A 20,829-nucleotide genomic window follows, 5' to 3' on the forward strand; every position below is an offset into this window, starting at 1 on the left:
GGATCCTTTATTAAATAATGTTGTTACATTTGCTTCTCTCCAATCCTCCGGTACCCGTCCTGACTCCAATGAGCTATTGAAAATTTCCGTTAACATCTCGCTTACCAACTCAGCCACCCCCATCAATACTCTCCGTTGTATATTATCCGGACCCAGAGCCTTATCTTCTCTTAGATTACCTCGCTGTTCCTTTACCTCCTCCACTCCAACCTGGATCTTCTGTAAATGCCCTTCCTCACCTCTTCCATAGATACTCTCAGCTATTGGTAATTGTCCTGATTGTTCTTGTGTAAAAGTTGAAGATAAATACCTGTTTAATAAGCCTGCCATCTCACTTTCATCACTAACTCTCCCGGTGATATTCCTCTTTAATCGTGTTGCTTATCTCACTGCTCAACCACCCTGGCCTCTTTCCACTTCCAGTTTTACACCTCATTGGAATGTACTTACTCTGCACTCCACACATTTGGTCCTTGAAGGTTTCCCATTTCTGTGATGTTGGTTGGGAGGTGTCGCGGTTATTTCACCCCGCCTAACCCCGTGGAAACGACACATTATGCTTGACGATTGGGCGGTGTATTAGCCGTAATCGGTGGTGTACTAGTCCGGTTTCGATTCCGAAGTTGGTTGAGGAATATTTTAACGGTTTCTACATCGGACACATTTAAACTACACTCGTGTGATGACGTTTACATGACGTCGTTTGAATAAATTAGTGAAAGGAGTAATTCGAAAGAGGAATGAATAATTTTTTTCATCGTTCTTCGAGGGGCGGAGCGATTTGTTTGTTACATTCGGGGTCTGCGGGTTCGGTGTTGGTTTCGGGAAGAGAACGAGGTGCCATGGGGGTCGAGAAAGAGACCATCAAAGGAGGAGATGGTAATAACAAGCTCGGACGGGCTTTCTTATCGTGATCGTGTTTACGTCTTTACAAGACAACTCTGGTGGTTTTATCGGCTTTTACAAACCGTACACATCCTTCCGTCCTCGTCACACCCCTCCCCTCCCCCCTTCACGTTCCTCATTATCGTCCTCGTCACACTGCTCCCCCCTTCCCATCCTCTTCACGTCCCGTCCCTCGTACCGCCTCCTCCCCCTTGCCCTTCCCGTCCCTCGTGCCGCCCTTTCCATCCCTCGTACCTCCCTCCCCATCCCTCGTACCGCACCCCCCTTTTCCTCCCCATCCCATCCCTCGTACCTCCCTCCCCGTCCCTCGTCCCTCCCTCCCCGTCCCTCGTACCTCCCTCCCCATCCCTCGTACCGCCCTTACCGTCACTCTTACCTCCCTCCCCATCCCTCGTACCTCCCTCCCCATCCCTCATACCGCCTTTCCCATCCCTCGTACCGCCCTTCCCGTCCCTCGTACCGCACCCCCCCCCTTTCCCTTCCCCCTCCCCCGTACCGTTCCCCCTTGCCCCTCCCCTCCCTTGTACCTCCCCCTTGCCTTCCCTGTCCCTCGTACCGTTCCCCCTTGTCCTTTCCGTCCCTCATACCTCCCCCTTGCCTTCCCCATCCCTCGTACCGTTCCCCCTTGCCCTTCCCGTCCCTCGTACCTCCCCCTTGCCTTCCCCGTCCCTCGTACCGTTCCCCCTTGCCCTTTCCGTCCCTCGTACCGCCCCCTTGCCCTTCTCATCCCTCGTACTTTCCCCCCCCCTGCCTTCCCCGTCCCTTGTACCGTTCCCCCTTGCCCTTCCCGTCCCTCACACTTCCCATAAAATATGGTGTCATATTTGTTTGCTTTTTCAGCAATTTGAGTGTTTTTTTCTTTCCCAAGTCATTTGTGACACCTGAAATGGTGAGACATGGTCCTGTAAAAATGTTCAAGTTTTTCTATTTCACAGTGAACCTGGGCATGCAGCATATCAAATGAAAGCTCTCACCGCCGCATAAACAAATTAACGAAGGATTATTGCATAAAGAATTAATTCGATGACCGATACGCATTCATAATGAAAAATAATACTTTTTGTATGCATCACTCCCATTTGCAATCAAATGCGCTACGTATTCTCGTACCAGGAGGTAAATCCATGCAGTGTCAATATATTTAATGATAAATGTACTTTCGATAATCTGTTGCTTCCCTGTGATAACTGACTTGGCTTGCTTCTGCTTCCGAGTCCAGGCATTGTATGACATGACCTCACAAAAATCGCAACAGAAACTGTTTCAACTGGTTTCTTCTCATAAATATGTCCTGTATAACATCTCAAAAGTTCTAAGGAATCCAAGTGGTGGAAACTATTGAAAAGTACTGAAATCGGTGATGGCATTTTTCTCCATTGCTGCGCCCATGTTAAAATAATGGATTTTTGCACGTCTGCTTGTCTGATGTCCACACAAAGGGTTCAGTACTATCCACAATCTACCAGAAACTTTGTTTTACACGAGACATGATATTGGGTGCAGTACAGTGCATGTTCAAAAGGAAATTCACAACAAATTGAAGAGATTTGCTTTGGAAAAAACGGTCAAGTTGAAAGTTGTAAAATGTGCAATCTGTGAACTTCACGTGTGGTTATTTGGCGCAGTTGCTGTACTTTAAAAATGAATACTCATGTTTTTTTTACATTATTGCAGTGCCATCACATCCTGAACAATGAGTGGCCCTCCAATATGTGCCATTTATAAGGACCCTGCAGGGGGGGGGGCGGGGGGATCAGGTTGTGCAAATTCATTTCAGACTCAATGTGATGATGATGATGAAACCAGTGGTTGAGTAACCAGACAACCTAAAATATTATGTTGCCTTGTATAGCATTTATAGTGCTGTTACTTTAAAATTATGTCTTCAGAAGCACATGACTTTTTATCGTTACGCATTATTAGTTGTGTTGAACATCAGTGCATGCACTATTAAAGTATACATGCCAGGCCATAATAAATGGATTTAAATCATTTAGAGGTCTTTTCTGAAGGCACGGGTCATCTCAATAATAAAACCAGACCATCTTCCTATGGAAATATGTTTGTAGTATTACATGTATAGTTAGAGCGTTGCTAAATATCCCATTATAAAGTAGCAAAAAGTGGTACCAGAATATGGTTAAGAAACATTTTGGAAAAATAAAATAAAATTAGATTTAAAAAGAATTTTAATTTATATATGTATAAAAATTCCACCACTTGGATTCATTAGGACTTTTTAGGAATATGTTATCGAGGACACATTTTTGAGTAATGAACAGTTATCAGATTTTCTGTTGCAATTTGTGTGAGGTTCAGTCCTTATTTGTCATATAATGCCTGAACTATTAGGTATATTACTGTTGAATACTTCAGTAAGATGAACCATCATGTCCAGGACAAGCACAAACACAGTCGGTGATTCCAATATTATAATCTCAAGGTTGAAATCGCTGATTTAACCTATCGGTTTGTTTCCTTGCAGGCTCGGGAACGGTTGGTAATCAGGTAATGGGATTGGTAACAGAGCTGGATCAAGCATGTACACATGTATCATTTGGGCATCGAAAGTGGTGGTGGTGGTTGTTGAAGCGGCACAGATTAAATTACAGTTAAGGCAGAGTCCACGAAGCAGTCAGACTCTGCTTCGGTCACAAAATGGCCTCGCATTGAGGCAGAGTTCACCCGTTGCCTAAAATGTCGAGGGACCGATGAAACGTTGGTGATGAAGCCAAATGCAGACTTGTGAGCGATTCATGAATTGCACGAGATAACGAGCCATGTATTGCGATGCTGACTTCATTCCGATGAGCGAAAGACTTGAAAGTATTTCTAAAGAGGATCTTATGTGCAAACAGACATCATGGCATGTGGCAGACAGACAGACAGACAGACAGACAGACAGACAGACAGACATGGACCATTTAAGGACGATTTAAAAAGGCTCTCCCCACTGGAAAAGCTCCCAAAGCACCTACAAAAGGCCACCCATCAGCCTCCTCAGATCATCTGCTTCTTTTATCAACCATAGATTCCAGTGACTCTCATTACCATCATTCTACATCTGTTTCATTCAATATAGAAAGGTGTTTCTTTTTTTTTCTGTCAAGGAAGTGAAACAAAACAGTGACACCAGGTCAGCAGCCTTACTGCAGGTTCACAACCCGAGCATGCCGTTGGACCCAAACGATGCGCATGCTTTATGATTTCATGTGTCATCTGCCATGCTGGGTGAAGCATGTAGAGCGGTCATCATCGATGGCACAATCAAAAGATGCTTCAAATTAAACAAGCGGGCAATATCAGCAATCACAAGTGTCTGTCGAAATCGAACTCTGCAGTCTTTTGAAGGGATAATCAATCCTGGGCATATACTTGACATGGGAGATGTCCATGAAGGGTACCATGAATCGATGCAACTTCACAATGCCACCGAACAGCATTCGACATTGAGACAACTGAAGACCATATTCTTCAACATTTCCCGGACGTACAATTCTGTAAGTCCTCTCGAGTCGATGTACCTGAACGTCTATATAATACTCGAAGCTGTCATTCGAGCTGGTGAGACGTGGCTGTGGTGCAAGCATGTGGACTTCATCCTCGTGCTCCTGCAGGAAACATGACCTGGAGTGTCCCGAAATGTGCGCATGTGATGCAGAGGATGGGACATGCCTAAACACGACCCGTGAAACATTCCCTGACAAAGATGTCAATGATGATTGTTAATATAGTGACTGCATATAATAACTGCAGAACCTACACAGTAACTATGGTGAATATGCCTTTTGCATGATAACAAAACTGCTTTCCCAACAATGGATGGATGTCTTCAATGCCAGACATGAGATCAAAGCCATCTCCCAAGATATATCACGAGTTTTTGATATGGTCTGGCACCGCACCCTGCTCACCAAACTCTCTTCCTGTGGTATCCCAGACAATCTCCACTCATGGCTCATGGAGTTCCTCTTTTGTCACAGTCAACGTGTGGCCCTTAATGGAATTCCTCATCCCCTCTTCCTGTCCAGGCTGGAGTTCCTCAAGGCAGCGTTCTGGGCCCTGTTCTTTTTTTCTGCTTTTCAACAATGATCTCTCTGACTCTGGAAAATCCTCTTTATCTCTTTGCTGGCGACTCCACCCTGTGCCGTACTATCTCTCATCCCTCTGATCGGCAGGCCGCAGCCTTTTCAATCTCTGCAGATCTGGGTAAAATCACAAGCTGGTCCAACACGTGGAACATGTCTTTCAATCCTCACAAATCTCACACTCTCACTATGTCTCTCTGAAAGGACAATTTAGAACCCCCCCCCCCAATCTACTTTCTCAACAATCCTCTGGAAGAACTCCTTTCATTCAAGCTTTTGGGCCTCACTGTCTGCCATGATCTTTCCTGGGAAAGCCACATTTCCAAGCTGGTCTCCAAAGTTAGTCGCCGACTGGACATTCTCCGTCGTGTCCTTTCTTGGCACACCTGAGCTCCAAAACGCACACACAATGCTTTCATCTGCAGCCTGATGGAGTTCTGATCTCTTCTCTGGGCTGGTGCTCCCGCTTCACACCTAGCTCGGCTTCACACTGTGGAAACCAAGGCAGTTGGTCATTGGTAAATCCTGTGATGAAGCTGTGTCTTTGGGTCTCTCACTCCCTCTCACCGCAGGCAGTTCGGTGGTCTTTGTCTTCTCCCATCATCTCCTCTTGGGCATTCCCCCCTCGCTCTGTTTGTGATCTATCCTCCCCCCCCTCCCATATTTACGCAGTGTGCTCAAGGTCCAACAGCAATCTTCTGGTGAAATTGCCAAAATCAAGAATTTCTGCTCACCTTCACTCTTACATTCTCCTTTTTTTTTCATGCGTCTGGAACAAACTCCCACATTCTCTTCAATCCCATTCTTCCCTCCAGGTCTTCAAAACAGCTGTTCACCACCATCTCATATCTTCCCCCATCCAAAACCACGATCTTTTCCACCCCCGTTAATCCACCCCATACCCACCTCCTTCAAATTCTCTGCTTTCCTTCCTGAAAGTCCCTGCACTGCAGTGTCCATCTTGTTTATCCCACCCCTTCCCTCTCCCTTCCACAGATCTCCTAATGTCTCTGTTCCCGACTGTTTTGTGCTTCCCTCTCCTGCCCCTCTTGTCTCCTGCTCCCTTTGTTATATGTTCTATGTGTTAGCTCATATACGAGCCTCGACATTGTATACATGAAAAATACAAAAAAATATAAAATGCAAATGTTTGATAATTTTTGTTCGATGTTATTACAAAATGTCCATAAACACTTGTCAAATTTGTGATATTTCTGTATTTTGCTCTATGATTGCACTCGGCATACCTTTTACATATCTTATAAGTCGTTAATTTAACAGATTTCACAAAGTTCTTTAATTTGATATGTTACATGCCTATTCCAGTGTGTTTCCAAAATGACCAATTTAATTTCTTGCCCATTTTGGTATACATGTTACACGACTCAACATTTTCAATGTACCTTCAAATGACATGAGGAAACATAGGGGAAATACCCCATTGACGCTCACCTGGTAGCTGCTGCATAAGATAACCATGGATCCACTGGTAGTTATGGATGACCCACAAAATATGTAAGGGAGAAGAAATTAATTCCTATCAATATATTAATTTTTAAAATTTATTTATTTTTAATGCCGTGAACAAACTTTCGTTCATCACAGGTGATAAAGGTTTTGGTCAAGTTTCATCGACATTGTTTATGTGGTTTCAGAGAAGAAAGCAAATATATATTTTGGGGGGCAACCCCCACGTATAATCCCTTCGACCTCAATTTTTTATTTATTGCATGAACAAACTTTGGTACATCATGGGTGATGAAGGTTGTGGTCAAGATTTATCGAAATTGCGTGCGTAGTTTTGGAGAAGAAAGAAAATGCGTCGTTTTGGGGGGCACCCCCTTTTACACCCCTCCAGACCCCGACTTTTCGAATGTCATGAACAATCTTTGGTACATCGTTGTAGGTGAAGGTTGTGGTGAAGTTTCACCAGAATTGTGTGTGTACTTTCTGAGAAATGAGCAAATACCTATGTTGGAGGCGCAACCCCCCCTCCCCGTAGACACCCTCAGACCCCGATTTTTTTTTTTTTTTTTTTTTTTTTTTTTTTTTTAATGTCATGAACAATCTTTGTTTTGTCACGGGTGATGAAGGTTGTGGTCAAGTTTCATCAGAATTGCATGTGTAGTTTCTGAGAAGAAAGCAAATACCTATTTGTGGGGCAATCCCCGTAGACCCCCTCAGGGCCCAATTTTTTATTACGTTTTTATTTTTTAATGCCACGATCACACTTTGGTACATACACGTTGATGAACATTGTAAAGTTTCATCAAAACCGCATGTGTAGTTTCAGAGAAGTTGAAAGTATTTGTGGACGGACGGACGGACGGACAATGCGCCATCCCGTAAGCTCCCCGGAACGACATTTGAGGTGAGCTAAAAATGACACCATGTTTTTTTTTTTTCTTTTTAATCTACTTATTATAAGGAATATAATAAGTGGTCAATAATTAACAGCCTTGGAATTAAATAGGTCCCTACATTCTCGTCCCCCTCCTCGCCCCTCCCACTCCTCGTCCTCGCCCCTCCCACTTCTCGCTCCCTTCCCCTTTTCCACCACGGTTTCATTCTCGACCAAACCCCCCTACTCCCCCCCCCCCAATGATGCACCTTACCCCTCATTTAATACCACATCCAACACTCCCCCACATATCTAATCATGTTTGATGGCCCCTGCCTATGATGTTCACACAATCCCTCCCTGACTATTTAATAATGCTCACCCCCCCTCCCTTTCATGCATGCCTAATCCATCTCCCTCCCACTCCGCTTAGTCATGTATGCAGCCACATTTGTAGGTTATTTTCATTCGCTTCATGCTGGGTCTTTTTGCCCCCCTCCCTCCCCACCACCCACACCACACCACATTCTCAACCATGCATGTATGAATTTGACCTCCATGTCTTTCGATAACCCCACTCTTTCCTCTTCCAGGGGTCACCTTTCCAAAGAAAGGGCAGACCTGTGTGGTGCACTACACAGGTGAGAATCTCGTTCAACCTTACGATAATTCACGTGTGTGTGTGTGTGTGGTGTGTGTTGCGCTACTACTCCAACAGTTCTGGGCTGATTACATCCAGATTTGCTACATAGGGTCAGCATGACCCCGATTAATGTATCAGGGTGTTTCTATCTTTGCAAGTGGTCTTGGGAACGCAAATTCTCTCTGTAAATGTTTATCGTGTATTCTCTATGTAAATTTCTCTATGTAAATGTTTATCGTTATTTTATTTTTATTTTCTGGAGCGATTGAGGCAGCTGTCGGTTGCCTATACACTGCCAAAATAAAGGTATGTGTCAGAAGAACGCGTTCCAAGCATGCAACACGATTGCCCTTTGGGTGGGTACTCTGCTTGTGCAAATAATCTCCTGTTCTCGTTCTGCATTCATCACCTGCTGCCTTAAGTGAATTCTTGCAGAAATCTTTCTGTGAGGCTCACTTGGCTGTGCCTGGATGGGTTTGAGGGTTTGGGAGTATCAGCTGAAACCCGAATCCTATCCAGGTTCCTCCTGATGACTCCATTTTGCTCTTTACTTCCTCAGGTTTCTTCTTAGTCTTCCGTTTCATTACATTGGACATTCCTTCATGAGTACCCAATCAGGTCCATTCACTCTTGTGTCGGTCGAGTAACCAGTTGTGTTATCTGGATCTAACATAACGTGTCAAGTGAGACGACGTGTACGTTGTACGTGTCTTTCCTCCTTCAGGCACGCTTGACAATGGGACAAAGTTTGACTCTTCTCGTGACCGGAAGAAACCCTTTATGTTCAAGATCGGCAAAGGCGAGGTGATCCGCGGCTGGGAAGAAGCTGTCCATCAGGTATGATGCAACCACATATGCTCTTTTTGTGCCATGCGGTTGCCTTTATTTACTTCTTCCTTTAGAAATCATGAGGAAACCATCCACTCACCCTCCTGGCATCTCTCAGCCATTCAGAAAGCCCCAAGGCCTTCACTAATAGCTCTCCTTCTAAATGTCAGGCCACACTCCCAGCTCTCAAACTATACATTTGCACTCCCACTGTGAATTCCACTCTCGATTTGCCATGCCCAATGACCAATTTTGCAGCTTAAATGTTCTAAATCCTCTAACCCCTCTATCTCACCGACACCAATTGGAGGTTATCAAACAAGTTTCCACACCACTTACTCCCCGCACCATGCACACCTAAAAGATTAAATACACCCACATTTTTTCGCTCACTCTCCACTAATCCCAAATCCCACCAGAGCACAAAAAGGGAGGAGGGGAAAGGTGCACCCTAATCCTATCGGTCCTCAAATTACGATCTATTCAAAGATGTAAATTTCCTCTAACTCTGAAATTTCTCAAATTTTCTGAAACGTCAATTATCTCCTGAAATTCGGACGTATAATTTAAATGGTTCTACTTACCCTCTGCTGCTTTCACATGGCAGTCCGTTGCTGCCACTGCCTACTGTTACCAAAGAGGGCTCCATGGCCTTGAGCCCTGCTGGCTTGTTCACTTTGCTGCTGGACTTGGCTCCGAGTTGGGCTCCGGGCCCAATAGCAATGCCCATCGTGGTCCCAACTTTTTCTCCAAGGCTCCAGGAGCCCATGTGTTTGCCCACACTGACCTCTGCCTTTCCTCCTCCACCTCCTGTACCTGTAAAGTTCTCACCACATCAGCCCATGCAGCTCCCAGGCACACAACAATTTCCTCCTCCCCCAGCTCTTGGGTTAGACTAACTCTTGGGTAAGGGTAAGGGTTAGGGTTAGGGTTAGGTTAGGTTAGCTCCAGTCCCCACTACTCTCCCTGTGATCTCACCAGCTGCACAAACTAATTGTGATCTCAACACTGTAACATCCCATGACCTGCTCCCCTTTGTGCAACCTTGTGGTGTTTGTTTCTGCCATCCACTTGGACTCTACTATACCCACTGTGGGCTCCATACTGGTCTCCTTAGGCTCTATACTGGCCTCTTTGGCTTGTAATATGCCCCCGATGACCTTTAATCTATTCATTGGGGCTCGATTGTGACACTCCACATTGGGTCTGCAGTATGTCTAACTATCTACTTTCCATTGGATCTGTTCTCCTGTTCATCACCATGGGGTCGAGCGTATCCATCATGGGAGTTTCTGCTCCACCACTTTCCACTCGGATCACGATAGCGTCACCCCCCGATGCCACACCGACATCTGCCATTCCATTTATGGCAGTCTTTGTGCTCCCCTTAAAGTCAACTGTTATCTGCCAGCTCTCCAACTAGGCCTTGATGTCATCTTCTTTGACCGCCATTCTATCTTGCTTGACTTCTACTTTAGTTGGCACGGCTGCCATCTCGACCTTCAACATGGCCACTATTTGTGCCAGAAATTTGCTTCCTGGGGACATCATTCCAGAGCTGATGCTTGGGATCGGGCTACTCGGTGAGGTCAGGCTGCTGGGGGTACCTTGACTTCACCCTCTCGTGGCCCCTCTACCTCCATCTCCATTGATATCACTGTGACATCCATGTAATGCCTATCCTCCTTTGGGCCACATTCTTCCATTACGTTTTTATAAATTTGGCACTGAATCGTATTCAAGTTAGAATTTAAATTTTGGATTCAGGAGATTCTGCATCTACCCCCCCCCTCCCGCCCCTTTGCCTTAATCCCACTCCTGACACCAAATTGTAATGGACTCTGTCTCCCTAACAGGCAAACTGCTGGAGATTAACTCCAAAGATGCCGCACAGAGGCGTTCGGCACACATGGTGACTCCATGATGCGGTGCAGTTGTGTTTAATTAATTTGGCCATGTGACACTCAATAATCCACCGAAGGGTTTAAGTGGAATTGAGGGACGCTGAAAGGCAATTTGGTATCTCAAAATGCATGGGGAGTGTACGATAAAAATAACTGGTCTAAAAATTGTGAGGTTGGGAACACAGCAAGGAAACAATGAAAATGATTATATAGAAACCTGTTGCTTCACTTAACTGGACAAAGTTTCCTTGCTAAACCTTAAAAAATAGACACGACTGGCAAATTCATTTCTGGACCCAAGAAAACAAAAGAATAGATAGGATGGGTGAGGTAGAGGTTTTAGTGGTCTTCCCTTTCATGGGATGTCTATAGGCGTACAGGTTAGGCTCTGCACTTACGCAGTACCAAAATCTTCCTCATCTTTACCCAAGTAACTTGCCTAATTTGAATATTCCTGTAACTTAACCTTTCGGCCGGAAGGTGAGGCTCTTGGATAAACACGGACATGGGTTTGGGTGGGTGAAAGGATAAAATATATGACCAAAAAAAAAGAGTATGAATCGCCTTGGGGGAGTGAAACCCTCAGTGGTTTGACAACCATATGGTTCTTGTCAGAGGAGGACATGATTGGGTGGACAGGAGGACATGCTCAGTTGATGCATCTCCTTTTGGCCAACCACGTCAGGATGGGAAAGTGAGCGAGTGATTGGATTTTCACACTTTAACACCGTCAAAACACAATAATTGTATAACTTATCTAAATCAGTTGAGTTTACGCACAATGAGCTCAGAATTCTGCACACAAGTGTAGGTGAGTGGAGAGGAAAGGAGGGGGAGGGAGTGTGGCTGTGAGCCACGGAAAACGTGTTTCTCGTTTTTAGAATTAAGCAGAAAATGAGTGTGTGAATGAAGGGAAAATAATGAAATCTGCAAACTAACAAAAAGTGTACATCATTGTAGAGTTAGAGGGGAACCAGATAAAATATAGAAATGAGGACCAAGGGTGAAGGATAATTGCAAACCCCAAGAAACCGTGCTGTCTCTCCATTTAATTGTAATGTGTGGGTCACCATTTTGGAAATAGTTGTAAAAATCGACCCCTCACCAATGGAATGATGCTCGGTTGATGCATCTCCTTTTGGCCAACCACGTCAGGATGTGAAATTGACCAAATGTTTACCCTCGCCGAAGGAGAGGGTATTTCATTTGGGTCTGTCTGTTTGTTTGTTTGTTACTTGCAAAATTGAAGATTTTTGAGGTATATTAGTCTGTCGATTTTTTTTTTGTTGTTGTTGTTGTTGTTGTTGTTCTTTCGGTCTGTCAATCGCCTCCAGGTTGCAAATTTCAAACCAATCTTTATGAAACTTCATCACATGGTAGAGTTTAGCACAAGCAAGAAGCCTATTGTTTGAGGTCAAAAGGTCAACTTAGGCCAGAGGTCAACAAATTTATCGGATGAAAATTGAGGATTTTAGAAATTGATTTGAACTTTGAAGAGGATTTCTATTTCAGGTCACTGAATTCATCCAGCCAATTACTTTTGAGGTCAAAATTGGCCAAAAGGTCAACATCGGCCAAAGGTCACCAACTTAAGTGGGATTTCTAAAATCCTCAATTTTCATCTGGTTGACTTGAAATTTGAAGAGGATTAATATTTCAGGTCACTGAATCCAACCAGTCAATAATTTTTGAGGTCAATATCGACCAAAAGGTCAACATAGGGCGAAATTCTAAAATTGTCAATTATCATCTGATTGACTTGAAATTTGAAGAGGAGCTGCATATTTGGTCATTGAATTCAACCACCAATTATTTTTGAAGTCAAATTTGTTTTCTGCATTTTGCAAGTACCGTGCTCAACACGAAGTCTTCTTGTTTATTTGTTTGTCCGTACAGAGCTTTTGTTTTTCGCTGCAACCACTTGTCAGATTGAGATTAAATTTTCACTGTCGGAGCGACTACTCATGTGGAATATTTTATTGATGATTATGTCGTCGTCGGTCATATGGTGTGACAGCCATGTTGGAAAAACAGAAAACTTTGGACCTCTATCTCCGAAACTGCACCAAGGAAAAGATAGAAACTTGGCACATTGCGATATCGTGGTAGGACGGGGGAATGACTCCTCATGGGGAATAACTGTGATGTTTTTTTTTTTAATGACGTCATAATTGCATATATAGAACACTACATCTGATCAGTATGAAAGTTTTTGAGGGTCATCTTGGGATAAAATGGTTCACAGCAAAAAATTTGATGATGTCATCGGTCATGTGATTTGGTGGCTGCCATATTGTTTACAAATCTTCTTCTTCTTTTTCTTCTTTCGGCTGCTCCCGTTAGGGGTCGCCACAGCGGATCATCCGTTATGATCCGCATAATGATTTGGCATAGGTTTTACGCCGGATGCCCTTCCTGACGCAACCCTGGTCGCCTCTTACGACACAGGGATATGGTACACCTATTTTACCCGGGGCATACACCGGGACCAGTACACTGGTACTCATTTCGCCGACCTCGGAAGGATGACAGGCTGAGTCAACTCCCTGGTGTATTAATTCAGCGGCCCATCGGGGCTTGAACTCAGGACCTTTGGATCCCAAGCCCACCATACCACCCTAACCACTGCGCCAACACCAGGGTTTTTTTTTTACAAATAAAAAATCTTATTCTCTGAAGTGGCTAAACAGATCGAGGGGAAGCTTTACACATATGACCACCAAACCATGAGGAACAAAAGGTTCACACACATGACATCATTGGTGACATGGTTTGGCAGCCATATTGGATTTACCCTGAAGCTTCTAAAAAAATCTTCTTCTACAGAACGGCTGGACAGATTGAGGGGAAACTTCACACAAATGTTCTCCAGGCCTTGTGGATACTAGGGTATTCATGAATAATTGATGTCACATGGTCTGGTAGCCATATTAAATTGAGCAAAAATCCTTAAAAAATTATTTCTCTTGAACTGCTCAATCAATTGATGTGAAATGTCACAATTATGATCTAGTAGTGATGGCGAATATATGTTTTAAATTTCAACCTGATCGGATGCATGGTCTCGCAGCCAGAATTATTGAATTTATTTTGATCTGGGTTGTTTTTTATTATTATTAATATTTTTTTTTAATTGGGCTCACTTGGCTGTGCCTGGATGGGTTTGAGAGTAGAGGAAAATCAGCTGAAACCTGAATCCTAGGTTCCTCCTGATGACTTCATCTTTGCTTTTTGCTTGTTCGGGTTCCATTTGATTACTTCAATGCAGGACTTGTACCTATTTGGTCTCCCACTTGATTTGAATTGAATTTATTTTAATTTATTATTTTAATTTATCCATTCTGAATTCAATTGAGTAATAATAATATAAAACTTCATGGGTCAGGGTCAGGTGTCCAATCAAAGTGGGACGTCTTGGTACCCGGTCATCACTGGCAGCAATTATAAAGTGGCAGTTCTAATTATGTCTCTAATTACAGAACACACCAAGACACAAACACCACACAAAACAAGTCCTGGCGAGGATCTGCAATCTCTGATTGCTCTTTTTCTTGTTATTTAAGTTTGTTTGTGTTTTTTGGAAGAAAGGGAATCATGAGTTATGTGTACCTGAAGGGTGATGAAGGGGAAGATTTATGTGTACCTGAAAAAGTAAGGATAGTTGAGATCATGTACAAGGGTGATAGAACATCAAATAGATATAGCAATGATTGCTTAAAGGTGTTTGAGATAAAGTTATGTTTTCATTAAGGGTTCGCCCTTGGTCTTTTTGTGTTTGTCTTGGTGGTCGATTGGATGAGTGAGGAAGCAAGAAAAGAATTGGGGAATGTTTGCAGATGATTTGGTGGTGATGTGTGACTTTGAGGAGGGAGTCCAGGATACAATGATTGCATGTTAGGAAAATTTGGAAAGTGGGGAAAATGTGGTGGTAAGGTTGAGGAAGAGAGGATGTGATGTCATCCATGTTTAATGTTTCTTACTTCCTCACCAAGCTTGGTGTTGACTTAACGGTTGAGGTGTCTGGCTTAAGCTCTTAGGGTCTTGAGTTTCAGCCCCCGTCGTGCCATTGAAATAGCACCAAGTGGGTTCACTCAGTCAGTCATCTTTCCGAGGTCGGCAAAATGAGTACCAGCTTACTGGTAATATCTACTGCATCAGCGGCATAACCCACTCCCTCCCCCCACCCTCCCAACTATCTTCACTCTTTCTCATCTCGTCCATATTTAATTTTCCTCTTCGTTACGATGAGGGAGCTGTATCTGAAATTTGAAATTATTATATTATTAATTATCTGAATAAACTGTAACCGGTAATAGGACTATAATCTCTTTCCTCCTTCTAGTCTTCATGATCTCACGAAGATTTGGATTTTGTCAAAGTGCAAACTTTGCTATCTATAGGTTGTTGGTGTTTTTCATATTCCAGATGAGTGTCGGAGAACGTGCACGACTCAAATGCACCCCGGATTACGGCTACGGTGAGACCGGCTATCCTGGAGTCATTCCAGCCAATGCCACACTTTTCTTCGACGTTGAACTGCTGCAGCTGAAGTAGCCTTCGGCCTCGGCCTCATGCCCAGGTAGGAGCATGTTGTGAGCTCGCTTGATTCTTGTTGGTCCCAGGATCTGATGAGCATTTTGATAAAGGTGGAAAGCCTTGCTGATCCCCACTTCCTGATTCAGCGCAAATGTAAAACGTGATCTTATACGGAAAAAACCAAGTACTGGATGCAAGAACTCTCTCATAAAAAGCAACACTGCCACCCCTCCCTTTGGCTGCACTACTTCAATCTTTCTTCCTCAGGCTGCGGTCGTGCTGCTGTTGCTGGAACCACAATGCTTGTTCCTCCCACAGTTTTTGCATCATCCGCCTTGGCTTTCGAGGAACATGTAGAATGAGATTAGTGAGACAAATAGATTGTGTGGTGGGATGATCTCTCGGGGATTGTGGAGGAGAATTGAATGAACAGATTACTGCAGCAGTGGATGAGGAATTGAAATGAGTGGGGAAAATCTTGGTGGCGATAAGGGATTGGAATGATGAGGTGCATGACCTTTATGTGGTTGGTAAGGATGACCGAGATCTGTAGATGCGTCAAGACCTTATTCCGATTTTCTTTTCTTTTTTGGGGGCTAGCCTTTTATCGTGTTCCAATTGTGATGCAAGCCCATCGTATTTGCCTTTGTGCCAATTTTGAAGAAGCTGCTGCGTGAAAGTTGCTGGGAATTTGGGTGTGTGACGGCCTGTTCTGTCGTTGCAGGTTTCCAAGAGAGCTACTGATCCCCTCGTGCTTTGGAAAAATGGTTTTTGAGCCTACATTTGATTCCTTAGAGCATTGGTGTTTCCGAGCCTGTTCGCAATTTTTCTCGTCAATCAAATATTTTGCACATGAAGTATCTTCAAGTGGATCATGCATGCTGTTGTGCATTCATCACGCGTGATTGCACCTCCGATTGTGAAATGACCAGGTGGTGGATACGGAGGTTGTGCATTGCCGCCTTTGTTAACTTGGTCATTGCAACTTCACTTAAAGCCTCCGGTCTGGTCGAACCCGGACCTGATTTCCGTCGGGGCCCTTGAATCCCTGTCATCTGTGCCATTTCAACAGTAAAGTATTATTTGTGGGCAATCTCTGGTCTCGAGGGTGTCTCGATCATCACCCTTTAGTAGCGTATGCACTCCTCATTATTTCTTCTGCAAACCCAATCACAGCTCCAGTAAAGGTAAAAACTCAGCAGTTGACCACTTCTTTGGAGTGCCAGAAAAGTTTATTTGCTCAAATATTCATAGTTCTTGTGGATGTGATTTGACAACTGTTTTAACCTGGTCTTTATTTATTCTTTTCTCTCTGCAAGAGCTTGGTGACAGAGGGTAAAACGCCAACAAACTGATAGTAGGCCAATAGTTTGATTGGACACAAGCAAGGGAAATGAGAAAGGAGGAAAAGATCCACAATAATGCAAGGAAGAGAGCTATTGGTGGTGGAAAAGGTTGCTGCTGGGGATAGGGGATCACTAGGAGTGATTGGAAATGACCGGCCTCAGAGCGGTCGTTCCATAAATGGGAAAAAAGGAGTTTGTCTCGTTGGTCTGTATTTTAGTTTAACCAAGACGGGTTACCGGAAAATGCATGACGTGTGTCCTGGAGTTGTTGGAGACCGTCAGGGGGAGCTAAATCGGTGACAAGGAAGTTTTGTATGCAGCTTGTGGCTGCTGGTTGCATCATTTTGTGGAAGCGTGGCTGCGCCGCCGATGTTACCAGTAAGCCAGCATTCATTTTGCCAACCTGAAGGATGACAGGCTGAGTCAACCCACCTGGTGTTATTTCAATGGACCGAAAGGGGCTTGAACTCGATACCCTAAGATCTTAAGCCAGCCACCTTAATCGTTAAGCCAACACCAGGCTTAGTGAGGAAGTAAGAAACAGAGGCAACCGACCTGCCCATGATAACAACAACAGACTCTGAACTTCGGCCATCCAGCGGGAGAGTTTACATTTCACATATTGATTGGGTTTTTGCAAAAAATAAAATGCAAAAGGAAGGGAAAGTGGAATCGAGCAGATCACTGTTACCTGGATGGGTTTGAGGGTCGAGAAATAGCAGCTGAAACCCAAATCCTATCCAGGTTCGTCCTGATGACTCCATCTTTGCTCTTTACTTCTTCGGGTTCCTTCTGATGACTCCAATGCAGTATTTGATTTCCCGCTTGATTGTATAATGGATTTGTATTTCCTCGGCTCGAGAGAGACATCGTGTCCATCAGTAAGTGCTCCGAACAATGAATTGATGCTGGGGGCACAGGACAACAGATCCAAAGACGGGATTGACCTTTCCACTGCATCCATCACGCTTTAACCAGGAAGTTTTTTTTTCTAGTCTATTCCACTGCATTTATCACGCCTGAAGCTGGAAGTTTTTCCATTTTTGGTCCACACCTCGTCACCATTGGGCTCTTCTGGAGCCTCCAATTGATGAAAACACATTCCACTGGACAGCCTTCCCTCAACATCAGTAAGTAAAGGTAGTTCTGCGGAATTGTTGCACCTGTCCTAACCGGAACAACTTGCAAAGCTTCTGCTTTGCATCTATTCACACTTTTGTCCGTCGGTGTACCTGCACTTTCTTCTTGCCTCTGAAATGTCTCGCAAAGTCATCTTGGTTTATGTTTTTCTGTTAACCTGTCTGTGCAACACTTGGTAACAACTTCGTATATCGGCAGCATCAATGTCTCATCTTGATAAACTTCAGATAAGTTTCCTCCGAAAGCAACTAGAAAAACAAAACGTCGACCAACGTACCATGGAGAGAAACCGTTGTGTTTTCGTCTGACCCGAGCAGTTGTGTTTCCTAAGCATTTTGTAACTCTCCATGGAAAATGCCAGTTCCATCTTTATAAAAAAAACAAAAGTAAAATTTATGGCGATACTGTGGCTGATACCACCGTGTCTGGTCACTTTCCCCCATTTGGTATCTATTTGAGGCTCAGGGCACACAAGGCTACTATTGAATGCGTGAGATATCGGTGGCATCGCCACATGATTCGGTACTTTGTTCACAAGGACACGCATTATTGGTGCGATTGGTAACCAAAAACGGTTACTTCACCATAATGCTTGGTTATTTTTATGAGTAAACGCAGCACATGTGCAAGAAAAAAAAAAACTTGTAAATGCAGCACTTTAAGGTTGCTTGTTTAGCATTCCCATCTGAGCAATTATCTCATGATTATTGGGTCCAGGTTCTAATTCTAAAGTGCATGGTGATGTTTCTACATTGTCTTCCACTGTCCATGGAACAAGCTACTCCATCAGGTTTTACATAAGGAAAGGGGTTGATGGGGGGGGGGGGGTATTTCGGGCTGAACTGGTTTCTTCTTACCCAGCAACTGGACTCAACTTGTCTGGTGCCTCACAATATTAAACCATGAGTTGCTAAATCGACCTCGCATCGTAGTCGTTATGAAGACGAGCTTCCGTGTGTGGAACACTCTGTGATTCAAATTGAGGTGTGTGAGAAAACGAACCGTTTAATGGGAGCTCCAAGGTCAATGTTCCAAAGAATCAATGGCAACATTTCAAATTTGGAACCGATTGATTCTTTCAAAATAAACTTTCAGAGATGACTGAGTGCTGAGCACTCTGAATATATCTGCATAATTAGTAAATCAGAGTGACACAAGGTGTAAATGTTGTTTTTATACAATTCAGTGCTGAAGTTTGTACTCTAAATGGAGTGTGTGTCTGTGTGTGTGTGTCATGTTTTTTTGGTGGAATTCCAGAGCGTTCTGATGTGGAATGTGATACACCAAAATGATTGTCCTATATAAATTCCTGCCCTAACTATTGCTGAGAATGCATTAGCAAACCACCCATGATAACTGGTTAAGAAACTGATTTGGCAGAACTGAGCTTTTGTTTTTAGCTCACCTGGAACATAGTCCAGGTGAGCTTATGCGATGGTGCGTCGTCCACCCGTCAGTCCATAAACACTTGCATCTTCTCCAAAATTGCTGATGTAATTGTGACCAAACTTGGCTAAAATTATCTTTGCTGTGGTAGAACTCAAGTTTGTTTATGGCATCCTCCCCCTCTACCTACAAGTAGGTCATCCTAAGGTTTAAAGATCCAAAAAGTACTAGAATTTCGATCGAGTTTGGCCACCATTTTGGATTACAGGAAAACCTTTAACAATCTTACTCTCTCGAAAGGCTTAACAAATCAATGTGAAACTTTAAATTTGTGACCAACGACCCAAGGGAAATATAGTTTGTTTTATTATTAAATATCAGTGATGTCATCACTCACGTGGTATGGCAGCCATATTGCATCATAAGAAAACCCATAAAAAATCCTCTTCTCTGAAACCGCTAAACTGATCGATGTGAAACTTTACACATGTGATTGACACGTTGGAAATATAATTTGATAAATGACGTAATTGGTTACTTGGTGGAGCAGTCATATTGAATCAAAATAAAAACCTTTTAAATTCATCTGTGAAATTGCTTAACCGATCGATTTGAAACTTAAAATACCTATATGACCGACTAGCTATTGCAGTGATCTTCACTCTTTTTAGAGGGGGGGGCACTTTTGCCGATAAGATGTCAGTGTGAGAGCTGCCATCCCACCTGCAGGGCTCCATAATGGCTGCTATTATGCCCTGTCCCCACGTCCTCTTCTTCGTTGTAGTTTATTGGGCTGCGAGCATAATTGTATGCTACCATCTGCTGATGTAATTATGTAATTTTATGCTTCACATTGGAACACTCATTTGATAGCATTGATGGCAGATTATGATGGTGTTTGTTCACATTTGTTTATTATCGGCCACACGCCAGGTTCCGCACTTTAGGTCACCAGGGGCTGCCAGTGGCTCACTCGCCGTGAAATGATGAACAAAGACATGTTGGAACGTTTGATTAAAATAAGCTGATCCAAAATGTAGAAAGTGAGTAATGTTTCTAAAAATATGAATTTTAGACATCTTGGAGTTTCATCTTATCAAATATGCCTGGTGTTGGCTTAATGGTTAGCGTGGTGGGCTTGGGATCCTTGGATCCTGAGTTCAAATCCCACTCGGCTGTTGAATTAATACCAGGTGGGGTTGACTCTGCCTGTCATCCTTCCGAGGTCAGCAAAATTGAGTGCCAGCATGCTGGTGTACTGTCGTATTGGCAATCCGTCCAGGATTGTCTCCAATAGCCAAGGAGACTGCTTAGGCAGCACCAACGCTCTGCGCAGAGTATGGTCCCGATGGATGGATGAACCTTGTCAAATGTGCCTAATTTTGCCACAACAGGAAGTGGCATCATCATCATCATCATCACCATCTGGAAGTGGGCAACATCTCAAAAACTAAGGCTAATAAACAACAGGAAGTTGCACTACTGTGAACATATGTCAACAGTTTCTGACCGAAAATGTGTATTCTAAATCTAACTTAGTTTTACCACGATCCATCCATCCTCCACTTTTTGGCAACGAGCCAGGTGAGCTCCTCCATTGAAAGACCACTTATTCTCTATGTCAAGGTAATGTATCTGCTGTCATCCTTATTCTCTCTGTTTACCAGGACCGATATATTTAGTTTACAAGTATTATTTCTGAAGTGACGTG

General features: G+C 43.6%; 2 protein-coding genes across 3 annotated transcripts in view; both read left to right on the top strand.

Annotated features, from left to right (window-relative positions):
• The window catches only part of LOC147035672 (protein phosphatase EYA1-like), a 386,713-nt gene that overhangs the window by 217,713 nt on the left and 148,171 nt on the right, over window positions 1-20,829 (top strand). The window lies entirely within an intron of this gene.
• LOC147035675 (peptidyl-prolyl cis-trans isomerase FKBP1A-like) lies at window positions 729-16,339 on the top strand. Its single transcript, XM_085846475.1, has 5 exons — window positions 729-879; window positions 7,929-7,976; window positions 8,703-8,815; window positions 15,136-15,289; window positions 15,971-16,339. Exons 1-4 carry the CDS (start codon window positions 741-743, stop codon window positions 15,262-15,264), a joined length of 429 nt encoding a protein of 142 aa, XP_085702601.1. The 5' UTR covers window positions 729-740; the 3' UTR covers window positions 15,265-15,289; window positions 15,971-16,339.

The sequence above is a fragment of the Eptatretus burgeri genome, chromosome 1 (assembly GCF_056783735.1).
Source record: "Eptatretus burgeri isolate ZD-2024b chromosome 1, Ebu_testis_v1, whole genome shotgun sequence".
NCBI lineage: Eukaryota > Metazoa > Chordata > Myxini > Myxiniformes > Myxinidae > Eptatretus > Eptatretus burgeri.